This window comes from Hipposideros armiger, unplaced genomic scaffold (assembly GCF_001890085.2).
Source record: "Hipposideros armiger isolate ML-2016 unplaced genomic scaffold, ASM189008v1 scaffold_32, whole genome shotgun sequence".
Classification (NCBI taxonomy): domain Eukaryota; kingdom Metazoa; phylum Chordata; class Mammalia; order Chiroptera; family Hipposideridae; genus Hipposideros; species Hipposideros armiger.
Window position 1 is genome coordinate 4,633,376 of NW_017731382.1, and position 24,795 is coordinate 4,658,170.

Here is a 24,795-nt window from a genome sequence, read left to right on the forward strand (position 1 = left end):
CCCCCACCACGCAATCACGTCTCTGAAAGGCTGGAGAAAGTGACGTTTCTCTGACACAGAAAGGTGGCCGCAAAGCGCACAGCCAAGGCTGTGGGGTTGGAGGATCGGGGTGAAAGCTCCCTTGGACGAATGGGCACCTCCACTGGGAGACCCAGGAAGCCCCCACCCTACTCCCAGCCAACCACTCCACTCACCCATATGTCCGCTGGATCAAGGTGGGGTGCAGCTGCTGTACGCCGATGGCAAAACCTACAATGAGAGACTCATTAGGGGCTCGGCCTCACCTGGGGAAGAACCACAGCCACACAGCTCTAGCCACAAGGGACAAACCACTTCCTCTCCCCTCCCTGGCCACCCCCTCAAAGCTCCCAGCTGAGCAGGCCAAGGGACCCCGAGGGCCGCGGCCTCTATGCTTTCCTCCTCCAGACCTCAGGTCCCAGGGACCAACGTCCTCCCTGAGGACAGCTGACAACTGCCCAACACGCCCTCCTCACCCTGTGGCCCTGGTGCACGCGGCTAGAAGGGGGTCCAGCTCCCAAGCTAAGGGATTGCTGCCTGTGCCGGCTCTGTAAGCACATGACAGCCAGCGGCCACTGCTGGGGCGGGGGCGGAGGCGGGAGGACGCTTTTCCAGGAGGCAGATACCAACGCTGGATGCAGCGGCCCAGAAGAGCCAGGGAGGGAAACAGGCTCTTACCCGCATGGAGGCTTCTCGGCTTGGCGCCTAGATAGGCCAGGTTCACGTTGGCTTTGCGGCCATCAATGTTGGGGTTAGGGTCTTTGCACGCCCTCTCAGCTGCCGCCCGGTCAGCCATAGTCACCTGGAGGAGCACAGACACATCAGGGGCGCTCCTCGCAGGGGCGGGGGTGGGGGAGCAGCGCGCTACGCCGAGGCCCCGGCTCCTTCTCCCCACCCGGGGCCCTCCCACGAGCTGCCCCCTGGATCCCAGCTCCTCCCTCCAAGTTGAAGTTCTGGGAAGCCTTGCCTTCAAGGACAGAAACAATCCCCAGGGGAAATGGGCACCCCCAAGAGAGGCAGGGGCCCCAGTCTGGCCTGCCCGCCAGTGGGGGGGGGTGTCTGTGGCTTCCCTCATGGCAAGGGTTAGAAGAGGCTGTAGTTAGAAGAAGCTGTTTTCAAGCCGATTTTTACTTAAATTGATATTTATCTGTGGCGGCTGAGGGGGCTGTTGGAAAATACGGAGGGAGGGGTGCTACGGGCTCCAAAGCGCCCAGGTTTGAAGACTCTGCTACTTAGCTTGTTGCTCCAGAACGTCGTCTGTCCCCAGAACCTCTCCACAAAACTTGGAGGAGTTGTGATGGCACGCACACAGCGAGCGGATCTCCCTTTTAAGCCCGGCATGGAGTGAGGGCAGGAAGACCCGGGCGAGGGGAGCGGGGGCGGGACCGGCTGGAGCAAGAACCGCCACCCCCGGAGCCCGAGAGGGGGCAGCAGGTGCCGGCGCCGGCCGGAGGCGCCCCGGGTGGCCCCGAGGCGGCTGGGCGTGCGCCCGCCGGTTGACTCAGCGCTCCGGGTCAAGATAAGTGCAGGTTGGGGTGTGCGCCCGGCCGCGGGGCCACTTACGAAGCCGTAGCCGCGGGACTTGCCCGTCTGACGGTCGGTGATGACCACGGCCTCCTCGATGTCCCCGAAGCCCTCGAAGTACTTCCTGAGCGAGGCGTCGGTGGTGTGGTAGGGCAGGCCGCCCACGAAGATCTTAGTGAACGTGGTGTCCTTCTGCGAGCCGTGCATGGCGCCGGAGGCGGCCGGGAGCCGCGAGAAGCCCGCGCTCGGGGCGCACGGCGCGGGCTGCAGCAGCATGGGGGGCGCCCCACCGCCTACGGACCCCGACCGCGCGGGGCTGCTCTCATGGGGGGCGGCGGGGAGCGAGCGGGACAGCAGAGGCGCCGGACCAACCGCCGGGCCCGTCCACTCGCGAGCCGCTCCCGCCGTGCACGCCGCGCTGAACTGCGTTGCGCTCCGGCCGGCGCTGCGGGCACTCTGAACCCCGGCGCCCGCCCCCGGGCTTTGTAGCCGGCTCCGCCCCCCAGCTCTCTTTGACCCCGCCCCCGCCCCGCCCTGGGCGCGCGGGGACCGTCGGGAAACGTAGTCCGGACCGCGCCCCGGGCGCCGGGCGCTGGAGCGCACCCCGATTTTTCCTGAGGTCTTGCTACATGCCCGCCGGGTTCCAGGCCGCTGTCCTCGTGAAGCGTGAAGCGCAGACTCTAATGAATCAGATGTAAACGATTATTAGATCATGTTTATTGAGTTAACATTTACTCCAGTGCCAGTATATTAAAGATGAAATGATTTTTGTTTTATCTAAAGATATAATTCGTTGGACAGATATTTATCAGAGCGTGGGGACTGCAGGGATACACAGGACACACTCTAGCGCCATGGAGCTTCTATGAATAAGACAACTCAATAAGTAAATATATAGTATATAATCCCGAAAGAAATACACAGATTATCCCCGAGGCACCCCTGAGAAGGTGACTGGGCGTGGGAAGTAGTTCTGGCCTCTTCCAAAGTCTATCTCCAACCACAGCTGGTGTCAGGGATTCCTCCATCTGCGGACCACGACTAGAAAGCAAACAGAGGACTGTCCATTTGTCCCCGACCATAGGAACAGGCCCATCTCCAGGCTTCTGTGACTGTCACACCAGGAAAGACCCACTGCAGAATTTCCAGGGCTCCTTGTTCAAAGTCAGGAATGTCCATGACAGGAAAGCCCTGAACCAGCGTGGGGCCTTTCTGAGCACCAGGCCCTGGGACTGCACAGGCTCTGCCCTCCAACCTGGCCCTGGCACCAGCCTCCCCTCCAGGTGGGCTACACCATGGTGTCAAACCCGGCTCTGGGGGCCTCCAACCCTCCGCAGGTCTAGGCACTGTGGTTGTGACGCCCTGTGCAATGGGGAGCTGCAGCTCTCAGTAGGGTCACTCCTGGCCCCAACCCTATGGCCTCTTCTCAGGACAATGGGACACAGGCTGGGTCTGCAGGGACTGGAGTGGCACCTGGTGGATTGACGGGGACAGGGAGGCAGGCAAAGTGTTCACTAGCCATTCAGATGTTTATCCAGCACCTTCTGTCTGTGGGGCTGCATTTGACCCCAGGTCCGAAGAACCTGCCTCAAGCCCCTGGACTCCATGACCCCACTCTCGACCGGGCAGCCACTGAAGTATGATCCTTCCTTCCCCAAATCTCCGCCCTAGCCTCCTCACGCTGGGTATGGGACCCCAAGTCTTCAGAGGACCTACTGAGGACACACTTTTCTGTCTCACCTCATTTTCTCCTCTTGTCACTCGCTGTCCCTCCAAGTTGCCAGACACAATCCTGCCTTTGGGCCTTTGTCACATCTCCTGGCGTGCAAAAGGGCCTCAGGTAACGTTTGTTGAGTTAACGCAAGATGGAATGAAGGAAAGGAAGAGAACTCTCAACCAGACAGGGGACCCTCAGAGCGCCCTTTGAAAACTTGGATTAAAGTGTGACCACTTGTTGGGCCAGGGAAGGCGCCCACTGCTCGGCCGCGTCATCTTGGGTAAGCTATGTGCTTTCACCGGGCCTCAGTTCCCCCTTTTGTGACAGACGGGGCCTCTCTGAGGCTGTCCCCAGCCGTGGACAGGAGGGGCTGGGGCAGGGGCGGTGCCGCACTGGCACACGCCCGAGGGCGCAGTCGGCCAAAGCTTCCGAACTTCAAATCCCAGCGCCGCCCGCGCCGGCCCCGCCCGCGCCTCCCCCCTCCCCTTCCCCCCGGGCGAAGCGGCCGCGCGGGGAGGAATGCCCAGGGGAGCGTGGCTGCAAGCCGGCGGAGGGTGTCTGCGCAGCACGTGCTGGCGCCCTGGGGGCACGGGAGCACGAAGAATCCCGAAGGGTCCCGACCAGGGTGGCCTCCCAGGACGGGGACTCAGGGTCAGAAAAGGGGGAAGCCGTAGACTCGGGCCGGGCGTTGGTTCACCCCGGGGCGGGCAGGCTTGCTGCGTGCACCTCGCGCTCCTGCCCAGCCCGGAAGGCTGGGGTGTGGGGATGGGGGTGGACATATCTTAAAAAGCGGATGCCCAGGTTCGAGTTCGTTCACTGGTTCATTCCCTGATCCTTTCAGTTTCTGCATCGCCAAACCTCTCTGCCTGTGTGGTGGCACCACGTCCCCACGTGTCACCAACTTCTGCCTGACAGCCATTCACCCAACACGTACTTATTAATGTAATGCCCCATCAGGTGGCAGGCCGGGTGCTAGGCCCCGGGGATACTGCAGGTAGGAAACAAACGTGCCTCTCAGCTTCCTGCCAGGAGCTTACCTTTAGGAGGAGTAGAGCAACAATGAATATTATATGTAGGTACATTTTCTAGGCAGTTGCTGAGAAGGGAGCAAAGCGGGGCCGAGAGAGGGCGAAGAGTGACAGGTGTGTACTTGAGTGGCAGGGAAGGCCTCTGGGGATTGGTGAGAGCCAGAGCCACGTGCGTGTAGGGAACAGCCGAGGGAACAGAAAAGACGAAGGCTCCAAGGGGGAAGATACGGCCACCAACATTGTACCGAATATTTTTTAGTGCGGGGCACTTTTATGTGGTTAACCCTCACATGCCACTAATAAAATAAGCGCCAGTCACCTTGGAGTGCCCCTTTGGGCCCAGGTCCTTGGCTGGATTACTCACATAAATTAGCCGATTTCACCCCTAAACTGCCTACGTCCTAGAAAGATTCTATCAGCCCAGTTTTCAGAGGGAGGGGACTGAGGCTCAGAGTGGACTCAAGGTCACCAAGGGCCAGGAAATGGCTGGCTGACCCATGATCCGGTTTTGTCCGGCCCACAGCCTTGAAGGCGGCTTTGTCTCGCCACTTTGAGGGCTGGGCAGGTGGGACCTCAGAGAGGCTCAGTAAAGTGAGACCTCCGTGGAAATCTGTTGGGCTTCTGTGGAAGCTTCTGCTTTTCTGCTAAAAGAGACAGCTGCTGCTGCTATTAGGCCTTCATCGCTCTTTCTGCTCGGAACGTTGGTGGGATGTTGTGGCAGCCATCTTGTGACGACGAACGAGGCAAAGTCCAAGACACTCACAGACTACCAGCCCTGATACCACTAAACTCGGGGGCCGTTTGGCAACGTTTGGAGACATTTTTGGTTGTCCTAACTTGAGGGAAATAATGCTACTGGCATCTAGGATGTGGAGGCCAGGGAAGCTGCTCAATACCCTAAAGTGCAGAGGACATCCCTCCACGACAAGGAATTATCTGGTCCCAAATGTCCGCAGTGCTGAGATTGAGAAAAGTTGTGCTAAACCAATGCCAAAAACCTGCAGTGTTTAAGCCACTGTGAGCTGGGTTTTCCATGATGACAACCAAAAGCGTTCCCGGTGGTGCATATACAGCTTGATGACTGCGGCTGAAGGGGCCAGCATGGCCTGGATGGGAGCCTTCCCTCGCTTCCCTCAGTCCACGTGGCATGGGGCATTGGGAGGTGGGCACAGAGGCAGATCCCACCCCTTGTGACCTTGGGCTGGTGCTCCTGCCTCTAAAGCCCCAGCCCCTTCATCATAGCAGCGCTCACTGCACTGGGGGGGGGGGGGTTGGGAGAAAGACAGGAAAAAGAACAGGTGTGGGACACAGGCCGGGCTGCTCAGAGTCACGGCCCAGTGGCCGCTGCTGCCCGGCGTGCAGGCTGAGGACAGTGAGCCAGGCTCGCAGCTCTAGGTATGGCAGGTGGAAAAGGCCCTGTCCCCCTGCCCACCGCCCACCACCCACACTTGCCTGACTGACACAGCTCACTCAGGAGATGTCTGAGTGCTAAGTCCCACCTCACAGGCTTTGTCACTGTCCCTATGGGGAGAGCCTGGACTCAGGACCCTGCTCTGGAAGGTCAGTCCTTGTCCGAGATGGTGCCTGGGTGTGAGCACTTGTTGCGCGTTGGACTGTGTTTTCCCCTAAATATGTTCAGATCCTAACCCCCGGTACCCGTGCTTGTGACCTTATTTGGAAAAAAGTTTTTGTAATATGATCATTTAAGATGAAGTCATATTGGATTAGTATGGGGCCTACTCCAATGGCTGCTGTCCTTATATGATGGCCAGAGAAGACACAGGGACATACGAGGAGAATGCCACGTGACAGAGGGTGGAGTGATGCACCTATCAGGACTGCCATGACCTCTGGCAACACCAGGCGCTAAAGAGAAAGGCATGCATGGGACAGAGTCTCCCCTCCTAGTGCTTCAGAGCCTTGTCGACACCTTGACTTTGGACTTCTGGCCTCCAGAACTGGGAGAGGATACATTTCTGTTGTCCAACTGCCCAGTTCGTGGTCATTTGCTTCAGTGGGCCCAGGAGACGAATGCTGTCAGAGACAAAAGCAGGACAGAGTCCGGAGCAGATAGAATCACCGCTCAGCTGGGAAAGGGGGGAGGGTCCAGCTAAGGATCCTTCCACTTAAAACATCCCTAGTTTACGTCACTTCCTGTCCTTCTCACCCCACCCCTACTGGGAACAGAACCTGCGCCCACCTTTCCTGTACCCCTCCTGGCCGTCTCCTGAGTTGGGGCCCTTTCACTCAGCCAGTGGCCTGGCTGGGACCCCACCATCCCCCCCTGCATCCCAGAGGCACCATCTGGCTGCAGCCCCAAGACCAGCTCAGATCTTCAGTTCCTACTCAGTCCGTCCTGGTGTTTGGATCGGCTGTCACCGGTCTGGATGTGCCCAGGGCCAGGGACTCACACTCCATCCAGGCGTCTTCTCTCACTGACATCCTTCAATGGCTCGTGTCCCTGCCCGACCCGACTTCCGACATCTGTCTGCTTTTCCCTTCGTTGTCTGTCTCCCCACTAGACGTCAGCTCCAGGACAGGCTGCCGCCCACTTTGTTCACCGTCATGTTCCCAGCGCCTGGCACGTGGAAAGTGCTCAATAAATCTGTGCTGAGTGAATGAACAAATGCATGAATAATACATCCCAGGAGACTGACACAGGGGTATGAAGGGTCCCCCAAGCCTATGTATTTTCCCAGAGACGTGAGCAACGCAGGGTTCCTGTGGCTTCAAGCCAGAGACGAAGCGTGAGAGACGCGGGGCTGGAAGCCTTTCCCATGTCAGGCGAGCCTGGATTGGGCCCTGCTGCTTAGCTCTGCAGAGTCCCACCTCTTAGGTTCCTTTCTGTTCCTCCTCATCAGGTGGCAAAAGTCACTCTCCCTTCTGTGCAGGCAGCGCTGGGGCCCTGGCAGAGAAAGCAGAGGGCAGACCGAGACCAGACAGCCCTGCATGTGTGACCGGCACACATGACACACTTGCAAGGGATGATCTCTCTGGGCCTCAGTCGCCTCAGCTATAAAATGGGGATAATGACAGTGACTTCCTCCTAGGGCTTTTACGAGGAAGAAACAAGACAGTCCACAGAAAGTGCTGAGCTTGTCCCCATACTGAACAGGAGCTCGGTAAATGCAAACCCCTGCAATTTTCATGTTTTCACCCGGCGCACATCAATTTCCAGCCTACACAGCGGCCTGGGACCAGGTGAAGAGGTGGCAACTTCATCAGTCCTCCCACACGTGCTTTCAGTGGTTCCTTGTTACTTGTGGGACAAAGTTCCAAATCTCTTTCTTCAAGACGCCCTCCCCACCTCCCCAAACCAGTGCAGAAGGGCCCAGCCTATGTCAACCTTAGAAAAGCTGGGACTGCCGATGTGTAAACATAGATTATGAATGTGGCCGGTCACACCCCAGAGGCTACACACTTTTTAGTTTGGGGCATGCCACTGGGGAGCTGGGAAGCCCTGCTGTGCAAACGAAGTCCTTCCCCGGCCCCTATGGTGTGCTGCTAATACCTGAGCTGTGAGAAGTCTGTGACCCAGTGCTAGGGTGAGGGCTGGTCCTGTCTCCACATCGGAGTGAGGGCACCTGCCCACTTCTGTGGGGGCAGCCTGGCAGGTGAAAGACACCATCACTTCTGGGAACATGTTTGTGAAGGTTCCCGGAGGTACGGTGTGGGCGTGGAATCTATTCTGGGGTCAGTAGTGGGGACACTATGTCACACAGCTCAAGGGCAATGGCTGCCCGGGATTCCTGTCTCACTCAGCTTGGGCTGCTGCAACGAAGCACCACACACTGGGCGGCTTACATGACAGAAATTTATTTCCTCACAGTTCTGGAGGCCGGAAGTCCAAGATCAAGGTGTCGGCAGGGCTGGGGTTTTGTGAGGCCTTTCTCCTTGCCTCTCCGTGTCCTCACATGGACTTTCTTCTGTGTATCTGTGTCCTAATCTCCACCTCTTACAAGGACACCAGGTCACCCTAGTGACCTCATTTAACTAATCAACCACTTAAGGACCCTGTCTCCAAATACAGTCACATTCTAAGGTACTGGAGATTAAGATGCCAACGTGTGAATTTGGGAGGGGACACAATTTAGTCCATGACAAATATCTATTTTGCTTTTGCAGGCAGCTCTCAGCTGTTGCACAGAACCATGTGCAGGGTCTTTCACACCGGCCAGGGGGCTGTGATGCGGCCCGAGGAGCGGGTCATGTTCCATGAAGTCCTAAGCGGAGAAGACCCTGGATAGGTCCCGTGGACTCTCCGGCACCAGGAGCCCTGGATCTAAAGACAGTGGGAATTACTGGTTATTAAGCAGTTCTTTTTCAGGAAAAACTCAGCCTCCATTGTACTTTTGTTTCAAAGGCCCACCCTGGATCCAGAAAGATCCACGAAGGAAGGGAAATGGTGGCAAATATGGTGCATGAGGCGGCACCCAAGGCCAGGAGGCACCACCGTGGAAAGCGGCAAGTGGTGGCCGCAAGTCCAGGTCAGAGCCAGAGAGGAAAAGCCAGCCCCTCCCAGCCCCTGAAATCTGACCCGGGACCAGCACCGCCCACCTGTGGCTCACCTGGAGTCATGCTGACACTGTAAGGCCCATCGGGGCGCCCCTGGACAGACTCAGACACAGAGGAAGAGGCCCACACTTCTGGCCAGTAGCAGGGAAGAGAAAAGGATGCAGACCTGATGGGCACTGACGATGGCCGTGACGACCCAAAGGGCAGTGCTGACCTGGCCCATGTGCTGCTGGGGATTGAGTTTCTTCTTAGCACTCTGTCCACTTCCTCTCCCCACCCCACCCCAGCCCACAACCAGCGAGGGTAAGCTACAAAAATAAGAATGCGTGCCAGTTATTTTTCAGGGACCCACGTATGCTTTCAGCAAGTACGCAACAGTTTTTCCTTATTTGCTTTGGAAAGGGGCCGTCACCTGAAAAGGTATTTATCAATATATTGATGCGAAATTCACAACAGACTTACATACAACAGGCTACAGTGATTTAGTCGGTTTATGTCCTTGTGGTAACGTTAACACCTACTGTGCTACAAAGCTCTCAAAACTGTAGCCACACAGGATCTCCCTAGCAAGATCTGTGAAATGGGGGACTAAACCCCACTTAGCAGGAAGTCGCGCAGAGCTATGAGATACTGGCAGCCTCTGACTATCACCCCAGCACCCCTGGAGGAAACTGTCGAAACTGCCTTTCTAAGCGCTGGCTCCAGGCAGACTTCCCACCAGGCACTCTGGACCCAATGTCTGGGACTCACAGGGCTTGTTTGAGGGCCTCCAAAAATGTTTGAGTGGGGAGGGGAAGGAGAGGGATTGGCTTCAAAATATAAAAATAACCCCAAATAAGTCAGTTTCAATAAATGTCTACAGATGCAGTCAATCTAGACCTCATTAGTGTTCCAACACATTCAATACATTTGAAAACAATTTGTCAGAAAACACTTTTGAAAAATTCCCTAGTATTCAAGGTGATCGTTAAGAAATCATTGCCAAACGTAAAGACTGCCAGATAATTTCAGAAGGAAAACATGCAAAGATTTTCAAACAATCTGCAGTAAAAGAATGTGTATTCAGGGTGGGACGTGGGTGCATGTTAATATTTGATGTGATGAGCGGGGGCACCTCCAAACATCACAGGGCCCAGGATAGCAAAGTCCCAGGGAAACATCCTGCAAGCCAGTGTAGTTTACGTGTCTGGTAGCCATGGTTACAAAAGTATGATCAGGTGACATTAATTTTATTATCCAAAATATTATCACTTCAACCTGTAATTGAAATAAAGAGATATTCGCCTTTTTGTACCAAGTCTGCAATCTGTGCATTTTACATTTATTTACACTTCAGTTCCGACTAGCCACATGTAGGTCTCCAGCTTCAAAGTTACTAAAACACGTCGTAAAATGGCCTGTTTGCCTCCAATACCCATCTAGGGCAGAGACTGGAGTTTCCGATTCTTTCCTAACCAGCCCAGGCCAGGGATAGATGCTAAGAGGTGAGCGGGTGTTCACAGTCTCCCACACCACAGGCAACCAGGCCTCGAGGTCCCATAAGGAAACCAACGGGGACGTTAAATTCTTAAGGAGAAAAATCAGGACTCTGGTCTCTGAAAAACTGGTTGCTTTCAGCGTTTCCTAAGGAGACCATCAATCTTTCTAAAGATAAAAGTGTATTACTTTAAAGAATATTCTTCTAATAGGATAATCCTTCGATTCCACTCTTTAAGTATCTTACAAGCTTAGTAACAGCAGCAAATGGGGAGCCAAAACTTACTTCCTCTAATAAACTTTAATCCGTGAAATTGAACACAGGAACGTGTTCCCTGATGGCGGCATTGGAGCTATTAGCGCCATCTGCTGGCCGCACCAAAACACAGCCTCCCCCTGCGGGAATCCTCTTACAAAGGTCTCAGGACAACCTGGTCCATGGACATTTTTGTCCCGGGGGAGAAATTTCCCACGGACAACCCCCCCTCCCCGCCCCCGGAAGTTACACAGTGGGAGCTAACATTTGAGCAAGTATTTCAGGCCAGCCATGGAATCATTCTACGGGTAACTCTGAATACCCACAATTTTGTGCAATGTCTACTTTTAATGTCTTCCATTTTACAGATGAGGTCGTTGAAGTTCAGAGAAGTTTAAATCGTCTGCTCAGAGTTGGGAAGTGACAGAGCTGGGATTTGAAGGCCGGAAGTCTGACTCTGGGTGCAGTTCTTAACTGCAATGTTGTGTGGACATTTCAAATGTCATATTATAATCAATATAGGATACGGGGAGAGTTAGGGCTAGTACTCATGACAGTAACTACTTGAGGTTACTGAACCTCAACAACCCATCCTAAATCATATAAGAAGTAACAGGGACAGAAACCCCAACCCAGGATGGTAAAATATGCAATGCTTGCATGCATAAACATATATACACACATTACATCATGCAAAACAATATTACCATCACTGTGTGCGATGTACTTGAATAGTCTATCTTTTGTGGCTCCAGTTTTTGAAAAATAAAATACAGTTGCTGCAGCAACTATAGTTATTTCACAACTAGCGAATGGGTCGTGACTTAATCTGGAAAATGCTGGCTTTCCTGTGCCTGTATTTAAAGGCATGTGTTTGGTTCACTTCTTACAAAGCCCCTCCTTCAAAGGAAACTCAAATTTTGAATGAAAAAAAAAATGTCCCCACATCGCCTTCCAAAAGACAGATGGGTTCTACCAAGTAGCCTATAACATACAAAATAACATCACCTTAATAGAATTTCCCAGTGAGATGTTTGTCCCTTAAAGGTGACTTTTGGGGGTACATTTTAACTTTCATTGTATTGTCATGTCTCACATTCATTCTTTCATTTTCATTGTATTACCGTATTTGCCGGCGTATAAGACGACTGGGCGTATAAGACGACCCCCCCTAACATTTCCACTCAAAATACAGAGTTTGTTATATACTCGCCGTATAAGACTACCCCCTTTTCCGCACACCTTCCACACACCAAATAAAAGGTAAAACAATATCAGATTTGATTTCAACATTTATATTTATATTCAAATGCTTATGACATGCAGGAAAACTGTCACAAGGCTGTATGTAATCAAACATATACATAAATCGCGATTCGCGATTTTGCGCTATCATACTGGGTGTATGGTCGGCTGTGTGCGATTTTGCGAGTGTGGTAAAATCGCATAACAGCAAAATCGCATAACAGCCGAGCATACACCCAGCAGCGCTGCTGATGCCTGAACGGTATGTGGAATGAAGTGGGCGGGCATCGGGAGGCCACTATGGCACGGGGCAAGCACTATGGGCAGTCTATCTGAAGTGTACCTGGCGTATAAGATGACCCCCCACTTGGAGGCATATTTTTCAGGGCCAAAAAATCGTCTTATACGCCAGCAAATACGGTAATTTTTAAGATTACCACTTTGGGCAAAAAAATACTAGTTTTCCATACACTTGAAATTTTTTTCTCTGAATTTATGGCAACACTTCTTTTTGAAAGGCAACTGGCTTTTAAAAAGTTGATCAATGTAAAGAAAAGCAAGCAAATGACAGTGAAAGCAGGGGCTGAGTATGCTTGGGAAACCACGTTGGAACCAGCCCTCTCACCCATGGCCACGCGCCCGAGTTGCCATTTCTCATGAAAGACAGCAATTCCTCATTGCAGTAAGCCCACGCTCGTGACAGATGAAACCACCATCAAGTGGGCTTAGGCAGGCAGGGTCAGCAGACCCCCGACTGAGACAGGCAGACGTGTGCGTGCACACAAAGCACATTTCCATGCTTTTTCCAGGATCCGTCCCCTAGAACACGGGGTCAGACCAAACATGACAGGAACCAAGTGCACTCCTGGATGCAACTCCTAAATCTGAATACCTGGTCCTCCCCAGCAGTTCGCATCGACACTCAATAATCAAGAAAGTGGTGTTACAGACACGGAGGACAAAAGTTTGGCAAAACCAAATGGACAAATCAAATGAAAGCAAAATGTTAGCTGTAGAATCCAGGTGGTAGGTGTGTGTACATTGTAAATCTCTCTCAGCTCTTCTGCATGTTTGAAAATTCTCATAAAATGCTGGGAAAAAAAATAAGTGAACCAACTAACATGTCTTTTCCATGAGGTTTGTAGACTCCATGTTCTATTTCTAACTGGGTGTCCGTCCAGTAAATTTTTAATGGCAGAATGACTTCACATGAATTAGGAGTCAGGAATTACACTTCTTTTTGAGAAGATGCTATCAGATTTACAAACATCTATTGAGCACGTATTGTATGCAAGATACAGAACTGGTGCCTGCAGGGCACGGAGGTTTAAGATGGGGAGTTCCTTAAGACTCCCTATGCCTTAGGAAACATGGAAACAAGTATCTTAAGAAGCTGAACGATTTCAACAAAAACTTCCTGGTTCGTCACCAGCAACGTGCAGCAGCCCTATAAGCTCCTGGTGGGTGAGACGGTGCTGAGCTCCCTTACTCCTGACGACCTGAAGTCCAACCTTAGACTTGGGCAAATGTTTCAAATTTGCCAATTACATAAACTATCCCCCTGGTAGTGAGGCCAGGCCCAATCGTGGGAAAGAACACTCTAAAAACCTCATGACTTAGATTTATAATTTTGTGGTCATTTTCAACCATAGCTTGTAAAAACAATGACACTAGGGCTCAACCAGAGCTGTCCATCTATTCCCACCCTTGTGCCAGTCGGCTGCTGGCAGCCAAGCTTCGCTCAGCCAAGCTCCACGCTCCTGCTCCTCGCGGCGTTCCCTCGCTGCATCTTCCCAGGAGAACAGATCAGAGCCCCAGGGCTGACTCATTAAGGGGCGGGCCAAACGAGCTGTAAACAACTAACTTGAAAGCTCAGACTTCTTCTTCTGTTGTACCTGTCCTTCTCTCTCCCAAAAAATGATTTTTCAGGCTAAAAGACAGAACCAAGGAGTTAATGGGTCTGAATTCATTCATGACCCGACTACCAAAGAATTTAAACTGTGTAGGCAATCTCTTCCAATACAAAATTTTATTGTCAGTGCTTTTTCTGAGTAGCCAAAAACATCTTACGACAGTATCAACATGACTTCCATCTCGGCTAGTTTACATATCAGCTCCAAACAGTCACGCATGAGCGGCATTTGGGATCACAGGGTAAAAACACAGCAAGACTCAAAAGTCAAACATTAATTAAGCTGAATTTCATCTGATACTTACCCATCAGGAAATTTAAGTTAGATGAAATAAAAAAGCACCACCCCAAAACTATCACTACTGGGGGCACGAGGAAAGGGCACTTCCCATGCAGGGAACGGGGGTTCTGACTTGAAGGCCACACAAATACCGCCCACAGAGGCCTGTCCCCGCTTTCCGTCACCAGGACAGCTGCCCAGCGGAGCCAAAAAGCCCTGGGGGTGTTAGAGACAGGAATGAAGGAGGGAAGGGAAAACCCACACTCAACTGCCCGCCAATGGTCAGAGAGGCTGTTGCTAGGCATCCCACATGGGAGAGTCACAGCTCAGGACTCCATTTCCTAAGGTGCAGATTTCTGCATTTCCCAAAAGGTGTCTGAAGTCACAAACGAAAACCCAACCCTGATGCTGCACAGGACGGCCACTTCAGGGCTTACCTGGCGGGTGGGAAGATGGACAAAGGGAGCTTTAGTAGGCAATCTTCAAAATGTTTTATTACAAAAGACAGTACAGGGTTCATGAAACATTTCCCAGCGTTCTCTAACACAGACATTGCTGAACGAAGCACTGCAAAATCCTGGCGGCCGCCCGCGAATCTAACTTCTACAAAGGCCTTACCCCCTGAGCTACAGAGGAAATCTGTATCGGGCAGTGGAATGGAGGGACCCACAGTCGCTGCGGCCCGCTGGGCCCCTGACTGCTAAGCAGTGCCACTGTTTTCTCCAGGGGCTGAAATCCACATCCCTGGCTGACAACCCTCCAAAAACTGGGATCCAAATTTGTCCGGACGAGGCAGTGTGCAGAGAAAACTACTCCAACAGCCCGTCAGGCTCCGCCACTACTTCTTATTCCTGGGTTTTAGCTCTTCAGCTGCGTTACGCAGGAAAATGTAATTTTTCTTTTGGGGATTATAGAATTCATGTCCCTAAAGGGGGAAAAAAACACAATGATCTTATTATGAAAAAGCGCAAGTTAGCATTTTGTGGGCACCTTTTGTATGCCAAGTCCTGTGCTACAGGCATGAGGCAGAATCTCTCAGGGGAACTAACAGGTAGGTGGCGAGAAGGGCCAGATGTTCAACAAAAACTCCAATTCTCGGAGAAGAGCCTGGGGACGTGGTGGAAACCTGTCTTCAGTGTCCCGCTTGGAGGAAAAATCTTCTTTATGTGTTAGTCTTTCAGGTGTTGAGACTCTTTTCAACCTGCGCCACTTTAAAGCCACGATGGCTGCCTCAGGGGGCAAGGCCCCTGGGAGGGCGGGGGGTTAACTCAGACTGGAGGTTTCGTGGAACAGGAGACCTCTGACTGCCCGGGGACGGACCCACAGAGACGGGGAAGTGCGGGTGCTGGTTAGTGTGCCCGCCTGTGCCCATTAGGTGGGACCCCTCACCTTGGACCAGTCGTAGCTGGAAGCATACGCAAAGATGTTTCCATTGTGATTGAAGCAGCAAGCTGAGATCGGCTGATCTAACTGTTCTGAAGTTTTTAGTTTTGTTCTGGCATCTTTGTCCCAAAAGCTGAATCTACCATCAGATCCCACAGTTGCAAGGGTGCCATGAACGGGATGGAATGCGATTCCATTCACCTACAAGGATTGACATGCATGATGAGCAGTAGAGGGAGCGGGGGAGAGAAATCCGGTTTGGCAAACGCGTGCTTCCTGCTTCAGGAAAGAGAAGGCCCCGGCTGCCATGTTGTTAGAGCTGGCTGCCCGCCGATCACAGGACAAACCAGTCGTGCTCCCTGACCAACTGCCACCCAGAACGGAATCTTGTCCCTTGTTGCAAACACAAGTCACAGAAGTTAACTGTGTAGCTAGTGACATCACGATGCGAACCTCTGGAAAATGCCATTTTCTTTCTTAGCAAACAGTGAATTCTCGGTTTTAGCTAAGTCTATAAACTGTCTACCAGCACCCCAAAAAGTCTGAAGCTTGCACTCGGAGACAAATAGAGAACTAAGTCAACATGTTCATAAAAACAGAAAACTGAAACCTCAGCACAGGCCGTTATCTCCAGATGAGAACGCACTTGATGACACAGTCATCTTTTCTGATCCCATAATGACTCAGCTCCCCACCCCCCCAAGCCTACATTCTGCTGCACTGTCAAGGTTAAAGTCCTAAAACGTACCGCGTAGATGTCCTGAGGGGCTGAAGTGTTGGTTCCGTTAGATCGGTGACATTTGAAGGTAAAGTTATCCTTGGCACTAAAAAACAAAGGTCCAACTAAGTTTTTCTTTAAAAAACAAACGTCTCAAGTGAAAACCTGCAAGCTGACTGAGTCCCACTTACGGGTTTGGGGGGTTGATGTAGTGAATAGCAACTCTCCCCTCGATGCTTCCCAAGGCAAAACCAGTCGGCTTGTTCTGTTTGTCTTTAAAAATAGCCACACATCGATGCTATGGTTTAAGAAAAAAAGAAAAGTGTATTATCACAATGTAAAACATAACATTTCATAACTAGTTTGGAGGTCAATTATCTTTACCCCTTGTTTGGGTTTTAGAAGAACCAGAAACGTGTTATTCAAATGTGATCAAGATACTTCTCTTCCTCCAGTAAGCATTATTTCCTAACTTTTTAGTAGCCACTTGTATTCAGCCACATGATTTTATAAATAAACGGCAGAGCACATGCTTCTACTCAATTTCTCGTTCTACCTCTGCCACCCGGAAGGCCTTGCTGTCACCCCAGCAGCACATCCCCCCAAACCTCCACCAGTTCCCATTCTGGTGCTGGCCCCTCGTGGGGAGTGAGACACGTCACTCTGATTTGCAGCCCACCACTGACTAGGTGGGCGCCCTTCATCAAGTTACCCGTGTTTCTGTGCCTCTGCTTCCCCAGTGGGAAAAGTAGCATCTGCCTGGCAATCCCAGGGCGACAAGGGTCAAGTGGGACAGCCACTGGGCCAGCACTTTCTATGCTATGAACATGCTATGCAGACGTGAGACACTGTCCTTGGTCCAACCCTGAGACTGGGGACCCAAAGGAGGGTCTCCAGGGCTCTACAGAAGACCCCACAGAAAGCCCACGACCCAGCCTCCTGAGGCAGAGGAGCAGGAGTGGGACGCACCTGCGTCCTCACTTCTTTCTTCCAGTCATGACAACCTGGCCTAACCAGATGACCACCCACTCCCCAAACTGGACATTTTGGCTTCTGTGGTTTAGTCAGGTGCTGGGGCGGGACCAGGGCCTGGGGGCTAAGCCACACTAGACGGAGGTAAAGAGCAGTTTGCTATCAGGAGGCGGCTGGAGCTGCAACTTTCCTAAGGACGTGGACAGTGGAGGCTGGTTCTCTTTCTGTACTATTTGCCCCCCCCCTCCCTTTTTAAAATAGCAAACCCATTACTTCTGTGAATAAAGAAAAAAATTAACGAAAGAGACAGAGTCTGTAAGTTCTCAGAGGACAGGAGGAACCATGGCTGGTCAAGCTGTGCCCCCCAGCTCAGCACAGCATCTAATACCCAGACCAGGAACCGCACAACTCCAGGGACGCAATTTACAAGAACACAACTGTACAGTCACTGTGCAAAGACTGATGGCACCCGTCAGCAAACGGAAGGCCAGGGTGCCGAGCACGGGGTGGCAGGAAGTGAAGTCAGACCAGACTAGGTTTTACCAAGTAGTTTGGGATTTACCCCGTGAGCAGTGAGAAGTCAGCACTGGGCTCTGAGCGGGGCCATGGCAAGGTCATGGTGTGGGGGATGGGCTGGAGGAGAGCACAGCTCTCTACTCTTACTGTCACTCAACGGGGACCCAGCTGGTACTGGAGGAGGGTGCAGGGGTCAAGAGAGGTTTGCTTTCTAGGACGAATTAGACTTGAGCATGTTTCAGTGCAAATGGAGAAGTGCTAACAGGGCAAGAGATTCAGGAGGGAGATACAGGAGGGAGGTGGGTGATCAATAGCTACGGTTCCTGAGAGGGCCAGAGGGCGGGGGGGTCCCACAGCACGGGCTCGGAGAACACTGCCCCACCGAACATGTGGGAAAGGGCAGGGGCAAGGTGCAGGCCCAGGCAGGTTTCTAGACTCAGTAGGAGGAAGATGAGATGTTCCAAACGCTAGCCTCTGTTTTCTCAGCAGGAGCTGATCTGAGCTGCTAAGACAAAGGCTTTGGAGGGAGCGTCTAGGAGTTGGAAGACAGTGAAAAAGACCCAGGAGTCCATGGCAAGTGGAAGACGGAGCTGAAGAGGAAAACCCAGTAACCGTCTGGTTTACAATGGAACCAATCCGCTGAGATTGCAATTTTCTTCAGTAGCATTCAGCTCTCCAGGGAGGAGTTAGAGGGAGGACTGGAAAAGTGGGGCTCATCCAGAGATGGGTAGTAGTTACTAAGTATGTATTTGTGTTTGTATCCTTAGATTCCCTCCCTTTGGACACACTACAGGCACGGGACAGCTGCTATAATAAACACACGCTTCCTGGCTTGACTTCTGACTCACCTGATGTTTCAGTGGAGATTCTATCCTCCTGAATTCAGAAGGCTGGTTCTCTAATTGATAGACAATCAGTCCCCTCTCCGCAGTTGCCACCACGGCCATAGGGTATATCTAGGGCACGGAGGAAAGCAGACACATGCTTGAAATAAAAGACTGTACTTTTTATTTTTTATTATTCCCATTCTCCCCAGGAGTGTGCTTTTTTATATCAAACTATCAGACCAATTTTTTAGAGTCACAAAAATAAGCCTGAATTTTTTCTATGTTTAAAAATCCAATATCATATTTCATGAAAAGCTAGAGAAATCGTATTTGAAAGTAGAAGATTCATATATTTTTAAGACTTGTTTCTTAAAACTATAAAACATGTGAATACTTAGAAAATATACTATTACAGTATATTTTACTCCAGTCTTTTCTCTGGGCATTACACACATATACCTGTGTATGGATGTCTCTCCGTAACCCGTATCACTAACTCAGAGCGTGTGCTCCAAGAATACTAATAGTGACTGATAGTCTCTCCAATGAACCTACTAAGGGTTCATTTAACCATGTCTGTCTCATTGGCCTATGAGATCATGTCTGATGTTTCGCTATATTACATATAACAAAGACCATTTGAAACTTTTTTCTCATGACAAATTTCTAAGTGGAATGACTGGGGCAGATGGTACAAAACTTTAAGACTTATGACTAAACAGATGGAGAAAGTTCTTCAGCCTCTCTTCCATTCAGAGACAGTCCCCAAAGATCAAGTATACACCATAAAGTGACTGCTCATGCTCCTACAGCCACACGATAAACGTCATATACTGATGGCATGTAGCTAGCGATATATATTCAAGCGAACAAGTGACCAAAAACCCTGACACCTAGTATTCAGTAATTACGGAACCAGTGCAACACAAAGTTCTCCTGATTTCGGATGACTGAGGCAACTTGAACTATATCCCATGTAGCTATTACTAAAGTGGAAGGGTTTTTAGCTTACTCTCTAATTGCAAGATGCATAAGGTAAGAAATGCTTTTATTTTTTTAAAGGAAATGGGTATTGTTAGGTATTCCTTACCACGTCAGCACAGTAACACCTTTCAGGGAGCTGCAAAACCATCATAGGATTTGATGATCGCGTATCCCAAAACTAAAAGAAAAAAAAAAAAAGCCAGAAGTGACCCCTCAGAGCTAAAGCCCAAAGAGAGGAATAAACGAGTAAGCGCCATCTTGGTCGGGCCATGTGGTCCCTCAACAGTGTATTATATGTACCTTCAAAGTCTTATCCCAGCTCCCGGTCATCACACAGCTGTAGTTTGGTGCTTTGATCCAATGTATGGTTTTAACAGGAGCATCGTGCTTTCAAGACAAAACCAAAACAGGTGAAGGTGAACGTAACAATGTGCCTAACAGTTTTAGTTCTGAAAATCCAGAGACGGAACTAATTTAAATATTGAGGTCATACCAAACAAAAAGCAAAGGAAATCTTAGCCCTTCCCCATAATTAACTAGGCTATGCTAGTTAGCCCCTCCCTGGGGAGATGATCGGAAATAACTAGTAGGGAACACCACCATACTTTATCTACTTACTTAGATGACATAAGAGATCAAGGAAATGCTTCTCACACACAGTACTCTGACCTTAAAGTATGTGGTGCCTTCCTGAAAACGTTCGGGCCAAGGGCTCCTCACCAGGCCAGACCCTCTGGCTCTAGGTCCGCTCATCTTTGTCACCTTTGCCTTCCTCACACAGAGCCTGCCTGCTGTCCCTGAGAGGCTCTAAGAGCTCCGGCGCATGTGCAAGTGCTCCCCTCACTGCTGTAGCTCTTCCCCTAGTGACAGGACGTGGCACACAGTAAGCATCGTTCGATCCTTGCCAGGTGAACGAGTGGCCAATCGCAGTCGGTGAAAGGCAAGCCACTCATGGCTGCTGGGGTGTCAAGCACGTGAACGCTGAGGGCCGCCTGGAGCATCTGTCTTTTACAGATTTAAAGTCACGCGCTCCTATGGCACCGCCCTCGTCTATATGTGCGTGGAGACCCTGGACAATAATCTGCAAAATGGTAGCAGGAATGAGAATGGTTATGAAACTGGTGTCACTTTTGTGTGCAAGAGGGGGTTTCTGGTATACTTCAGTCTAACCGATATAACTTGGTATAGTGAAGCTGCATTTTTTTCTGTAATAGAGAATTATAATTATAATTCACATCCCTGAGCACCAGCCTTTTTTAGAGGGCAATCTTCTGTTACCTGTGCAATCTGTATTGCTTGGTTACTGTTGAGATCCCACATTTTGGCAGTTTTATCACAAGAAGCCGTAAATACTTTGCTCCCATCCTAAAGTAAAATGGAGAAAATCTGTCATAAGAAAAATCTGTATCTGTATGTATATTTAGATATTAGGCTGAACGTATTCAGGCAGGTTTTATTCTGCAGTTTTTATTTGTCCAATTATTTGAGGCTACCGTATTGTAAACTACAGTCACATACAAAACACATTTTCAGCTCTATTTTTTATTGATTTTTTTTAAAAGATAATATGCGAATAGCATAAAACAAATTCTCAAATGGCACTTAAAGTTACATAATGAAAGCTGTCTCTCTCCCACCCCAACCCCAGTTCTCCTCTCAGAGGCAGGCAGAGCCCACTAACGTGTCCTTCAGAAAATGACTCTGTACATTGTGTATCTATGTGCAGTACCTGGGGCCACTGAATATTTTTAATTTTTGATCAATTTCAAGCCCTCACAAAAGTTGCAAAAACAATGAATACCCATAAACCTTTCCCCTAGATTCACCAATTATAAACATTTTGCCACATTTCCTTTTTCTGTCTCTCTATACACACATATCTATACTCATCGCTACTTTTGTTCAGCTCCACGTTAATAGCAATCCAAAAGGCATGCAATAAAAGTACACTCATTGTGTAACGCCTTTAAAATATTCACACACAGAACTCATACAGTAGGTCAGACAAATATGAAGAAGTACAAGATATTAAAAAGAGAGAGCACTAAATGGAGAATTATACTTTTTGTTGTTGTTGTTGTTAGCTGAGCCATCCTGCCACCTGTTGGCATCTCAGCTCGGGCCGAGAATCGAACCGGTGACCCTGTTGCTCAAAGCTCACACTCTTGAGTGAGCTCTTAACCAACTGAGCCACTCAGTCGGCCCTGAGAGAGCACTAAATGGAAAGTCGGGACCAGTGGCTGACAAATCTTTTCTTAAAGGGCCATTTATTTGGTAAATATTTAAGTCTTTATAGTTCTTTGTTGCAACTCCTAAACTCTGTCACTACAGCTTGAAAGCTGCCACACACATTATGTGAATGAATGAGTGTGGCTGTGTTCCAATAAACTTTGTTTACAAAAATAGGCCACGGGCCACATTTGGCTCAGGGGCCACAGTCGGCTGACAACTGGAGCCAAGTACGTATTTCATTTCTGGTTCCACAGCTCAAAGATTTACCACCACCCTCCCCTGTCAAAACATTTCTTCCCATTTGTAGTTACCAGTCTCCATCTGATGTAAGTGATGATACCTGCTTTACCATTAATGAGTTAAAAGGGAGTCCCCTACAAATCCTTGGCCAGACTCTCATGTATGCAGCGGGCTACCCCGAGGCTGGCTGACACACCGGCCTCTCAGTCTGATGATAAAATACCGACGCTCCAGCTGTGATCAGCACTGGGGGCAGCAGAACACCAGATCCCACGAGACACACAGGGAGAGGCTAATCTGTCAACAGGCCTACCGGGGCAGAGAAACACTATCTGTAAGTGCTCTCCACCCAGCTACTGAGGCCTAGCTGCTCTGCCAGTCAACCGTGTCCTTAGAACGCTTGGCTTTTCTGCCCCAAAGGGAACTGTGGCTCTTTGGTGCTTCTGTGCTGTTACAAACGTGGCTTCCTCTCCTGGAATGCCCTTCCCACCTCACCCAGGCTAGCTCATGCTCTTCCTGGAAGCCACTAGGAGGGAGGCTGTCAAGCGCACAGGCTCTGGGGCCAGGAAGGTCTGGGTCTGGGCTCAGCCATTCACTCGCCATGTTCCCGCAGGCAAGTCCCTAACTACTGTGCGACAGGCACCATGCTAGTCACTTTATGCGGATTTAGTCCAGCTGTCACAAATTTCTACTATCTGAAATCCTCCTGTTTCTGCATCTGTCCTGAGAGCAGGAGTTCCATGAGCACAGGAGCTACCTACTCTGCCTGCTGTGATGTCCACTGTATCCCCAGTGCTTTAGCACGCTAAGGGCCTGGTAATTATTCGCTGAAACGAATAATGCTATTGTCTGTTGTAGTTATTATCATCATCTTCACTTGACATGTGAGGAAACAGATGCAGAAAGATTACATAGCCTGCTGAAGTCAAAAGGCTGGAGGAGACAGAGCTGAAATTTGAACCTACGCCTGGCCTAGATGAGACGATGGCTCGAAAAGCTACAGGTATGTGGTTCCCTTTCCTTTCAACACTCAGCTCAATTCTTGCCTCTTTAACGAAGTATTCACGTCTTCCTTCCCAAACTTCACATGCTCCTGTGTTCCCGCCCACCCAGCACCAGGAGGCACATCCCGCCCCTCTCAGCACTTGGCTCATCCACCGCAACAGAACTCTTCACGCCTGCGTTTGCGTCCTCCGCTCGGAGGAGCACAACCTGGAGAAAGGGAACAGGCTGTATTCGTTTTGTAAATGCCAAGAGCCGCTCAGTAACATTGGGGAAACAATTCCTGTATCAGTTAACTCTACTTCTTACCATACTTTCTAAGAAACTTTACCATCTGATCCGTTACCAGATCAATAAAAAAAGACAGGCAAACTAAAATAGAAATATTTTAAATCTATTCAAGTTGCTATTTTCCCACATGTAAATTTAAAATAAGTTTTATCTGTAATAAACGCATCACTTTTCAAACTGTTTTCATATATCTATTAGTTTCATAATAACCCAATCAGATATGTCAGGAATACATGTTACAGATGATAAAAATGCCTGAAAGAGTCCTGTAATAGCTAATAAAACGGCAGCAACTCTGGCTCCTAAACAACCTCAAAATATTTATAAATAGAATCATTTCTTATCAATAAGCAGAATAAGATTATATAAATATAGGGTGTCATTTAAAAACGACAATGTAAAATAGAGCAGTTCGACATTTCCCACAAAATCAAACATAATACTTACCATACAACCTGCAACCCAACTACCAAACATTTACCCAAGAGAAATGAAAACTGGTTCACAGAAAACCCCGCCCACAAATGCGTACTGCGGTGTTCCTCAGGGTGATCAAAACGGAAATAAGCCAAAGGTCCTTGTGCTGCTGGGTGGTGAACTGATAGTGATACATCCAGACCGTGGGTACTGCTCGGCAGGAAGATGGACAAACTGCCGACCGACACCACCACCTGGATGGGTCGCAAATGCATTTTCTGAGCGAAAAGGTTACACGCTGCAGGCTTCTGTTTCTATGACCTTCTGGTAAAGGCAGGACTAGAGGGGCAGAAAACATACCAGTGGTTTCCAGGAGCTGGGAGTTGAGGAGGATATGACTACGAAAAGGCAGCAGGGCATTTTAGATCTGTTCTCTATCTTGACCACAACTCTATGCACTGACAGAATTATACACTAAAAAGATTCAGTTTTACTGTTTGCAAGTTTTATCTAATTAATCTGACAAAAAGTTCCTATGAGGTCTGGGAGGGACCTAGAGGCTTCGCTTCCTTTGCACGGAGGTACATCTGTCTGCCTGTCAGTCAGGTCCCTTTGCTTTCTTGCTGCTGGGTTCAGCCACCAGGAGGAGAGGAGAGCTGAGTGTCATGTCCATCCCCTGGCCGTTCCTTTCCTGAGGGGGTGGGCCCTCCACAGCTACAGATTTTTGTGGGGCTCTACACAGGTTCTTCACTTTCGCTATTGGTTTCTTGTCAATAGTCTTTTCCTTAAATTCTCCTCAATCAACAATAACACCAACACAAGGAAGGAAGGAGAGGGAGGGAGGGAGGGAGGAAGGGAGGAGCAAAGCACAGAGGCAAATAAATTTGAACATGTTTGCTTATATTGCTGACGTTCAAGAGTCTGGGAGGGAAAAAACCAAGACTTCAAATGTCTAATAACAGAAAATGATCATTTTCTCCCCATAGGATTTATTTTCTGATAGTACATTTTAAAACAACATAGGCTCATGGCATATTTGGAGGTAGGAAAGGCTTCAAGAAATTATCTAATCCTTTGTTCAAGGTACCATGTCAATAAAATAATGGTTTGGTTTTTGTTTTAAAGATTTTTTTTATTGGGGAATTGAGGGAAGGGGAACTGACAAGTTGCTGTCGTTTTGTTCTTCAGTCTAGTTGTGGAGGACGTTGCTTCACTGGCCCAAGTTGGCACCATCATTGCGCT

General features: G+C 49.9%; 2 protein-coding genes across 3 annotated transcripts in view; both read right to left on the reverse strand.

Annotated features, from left to right (window-relative positions):
- Positions 1-1,964, reverse strand: part of RBM38 (RNA binding motif protein 38) — a 15,409-nt gene extending 13,445 nt beyond the window's left edge. Inside the window, exons 1-3 of the mRNA XM_019637388.1 lie at positions 1,582-1,964; positions 697-820; positions 195-249 (exon numbers count right to left, since the gene is read on the reverse strand). Coding sequence (XP_019492933.1) covers positions 195-249; positions 697-820; positions 1,582-1,818 — 416 coding nt within the window. The 5' untranslated portion in view covers positions 1,819-1,964. The remainder of the gene's footprint in view (positions 1-194; positions 250-696; positions 821-1,581) is intronic.
- An 11,829-nt stretch (positions 1,965-13,793) lies between these two features.
- Positions 13,794-24,795, reverse strand: part of RAE1 (ribonucleic acid export 1) — a 17,087-nt gene continuing 6,085 nt past the window's right edge. For both annotated transcript variants that reach the window (XM_019637391.1, XM_019637389.1), the window contains 8 exons: positions 20,650-20,736; positions 19,672-19,758; positions 19,478-19,549; positions 18,409-18,516; positions 16,264-16,370; positions 16,103-16,178; positions 15,361-15,555; positions 13,794-14,896 (listed from right to left, as the gene is read on the reverse strand). In XM_019637391.1, coding sequence (XP_019492936.1) covers positions 14,810-14,896; positions 15,361-15,555; positions 16,103-16,178; positions 16,264-16,370; positions 18,409-18,516; positions 19,478-19,549; positions 19,672-19,758; positions 20,650-20,736 — 819 coding nt within the window. In that variant the 3' untranslated portion in view covers positions 13,794-14,809. The remainder of the gene's footprint in view (positions 14,897-15,360; positions 15,556-16,102; positions 16,179-16,263; positions 16,371-18,408; positions 18,517-19,477; positions 19,550-19,671; positions 19,759-20,649; positions 20,737-24,795) is intronic.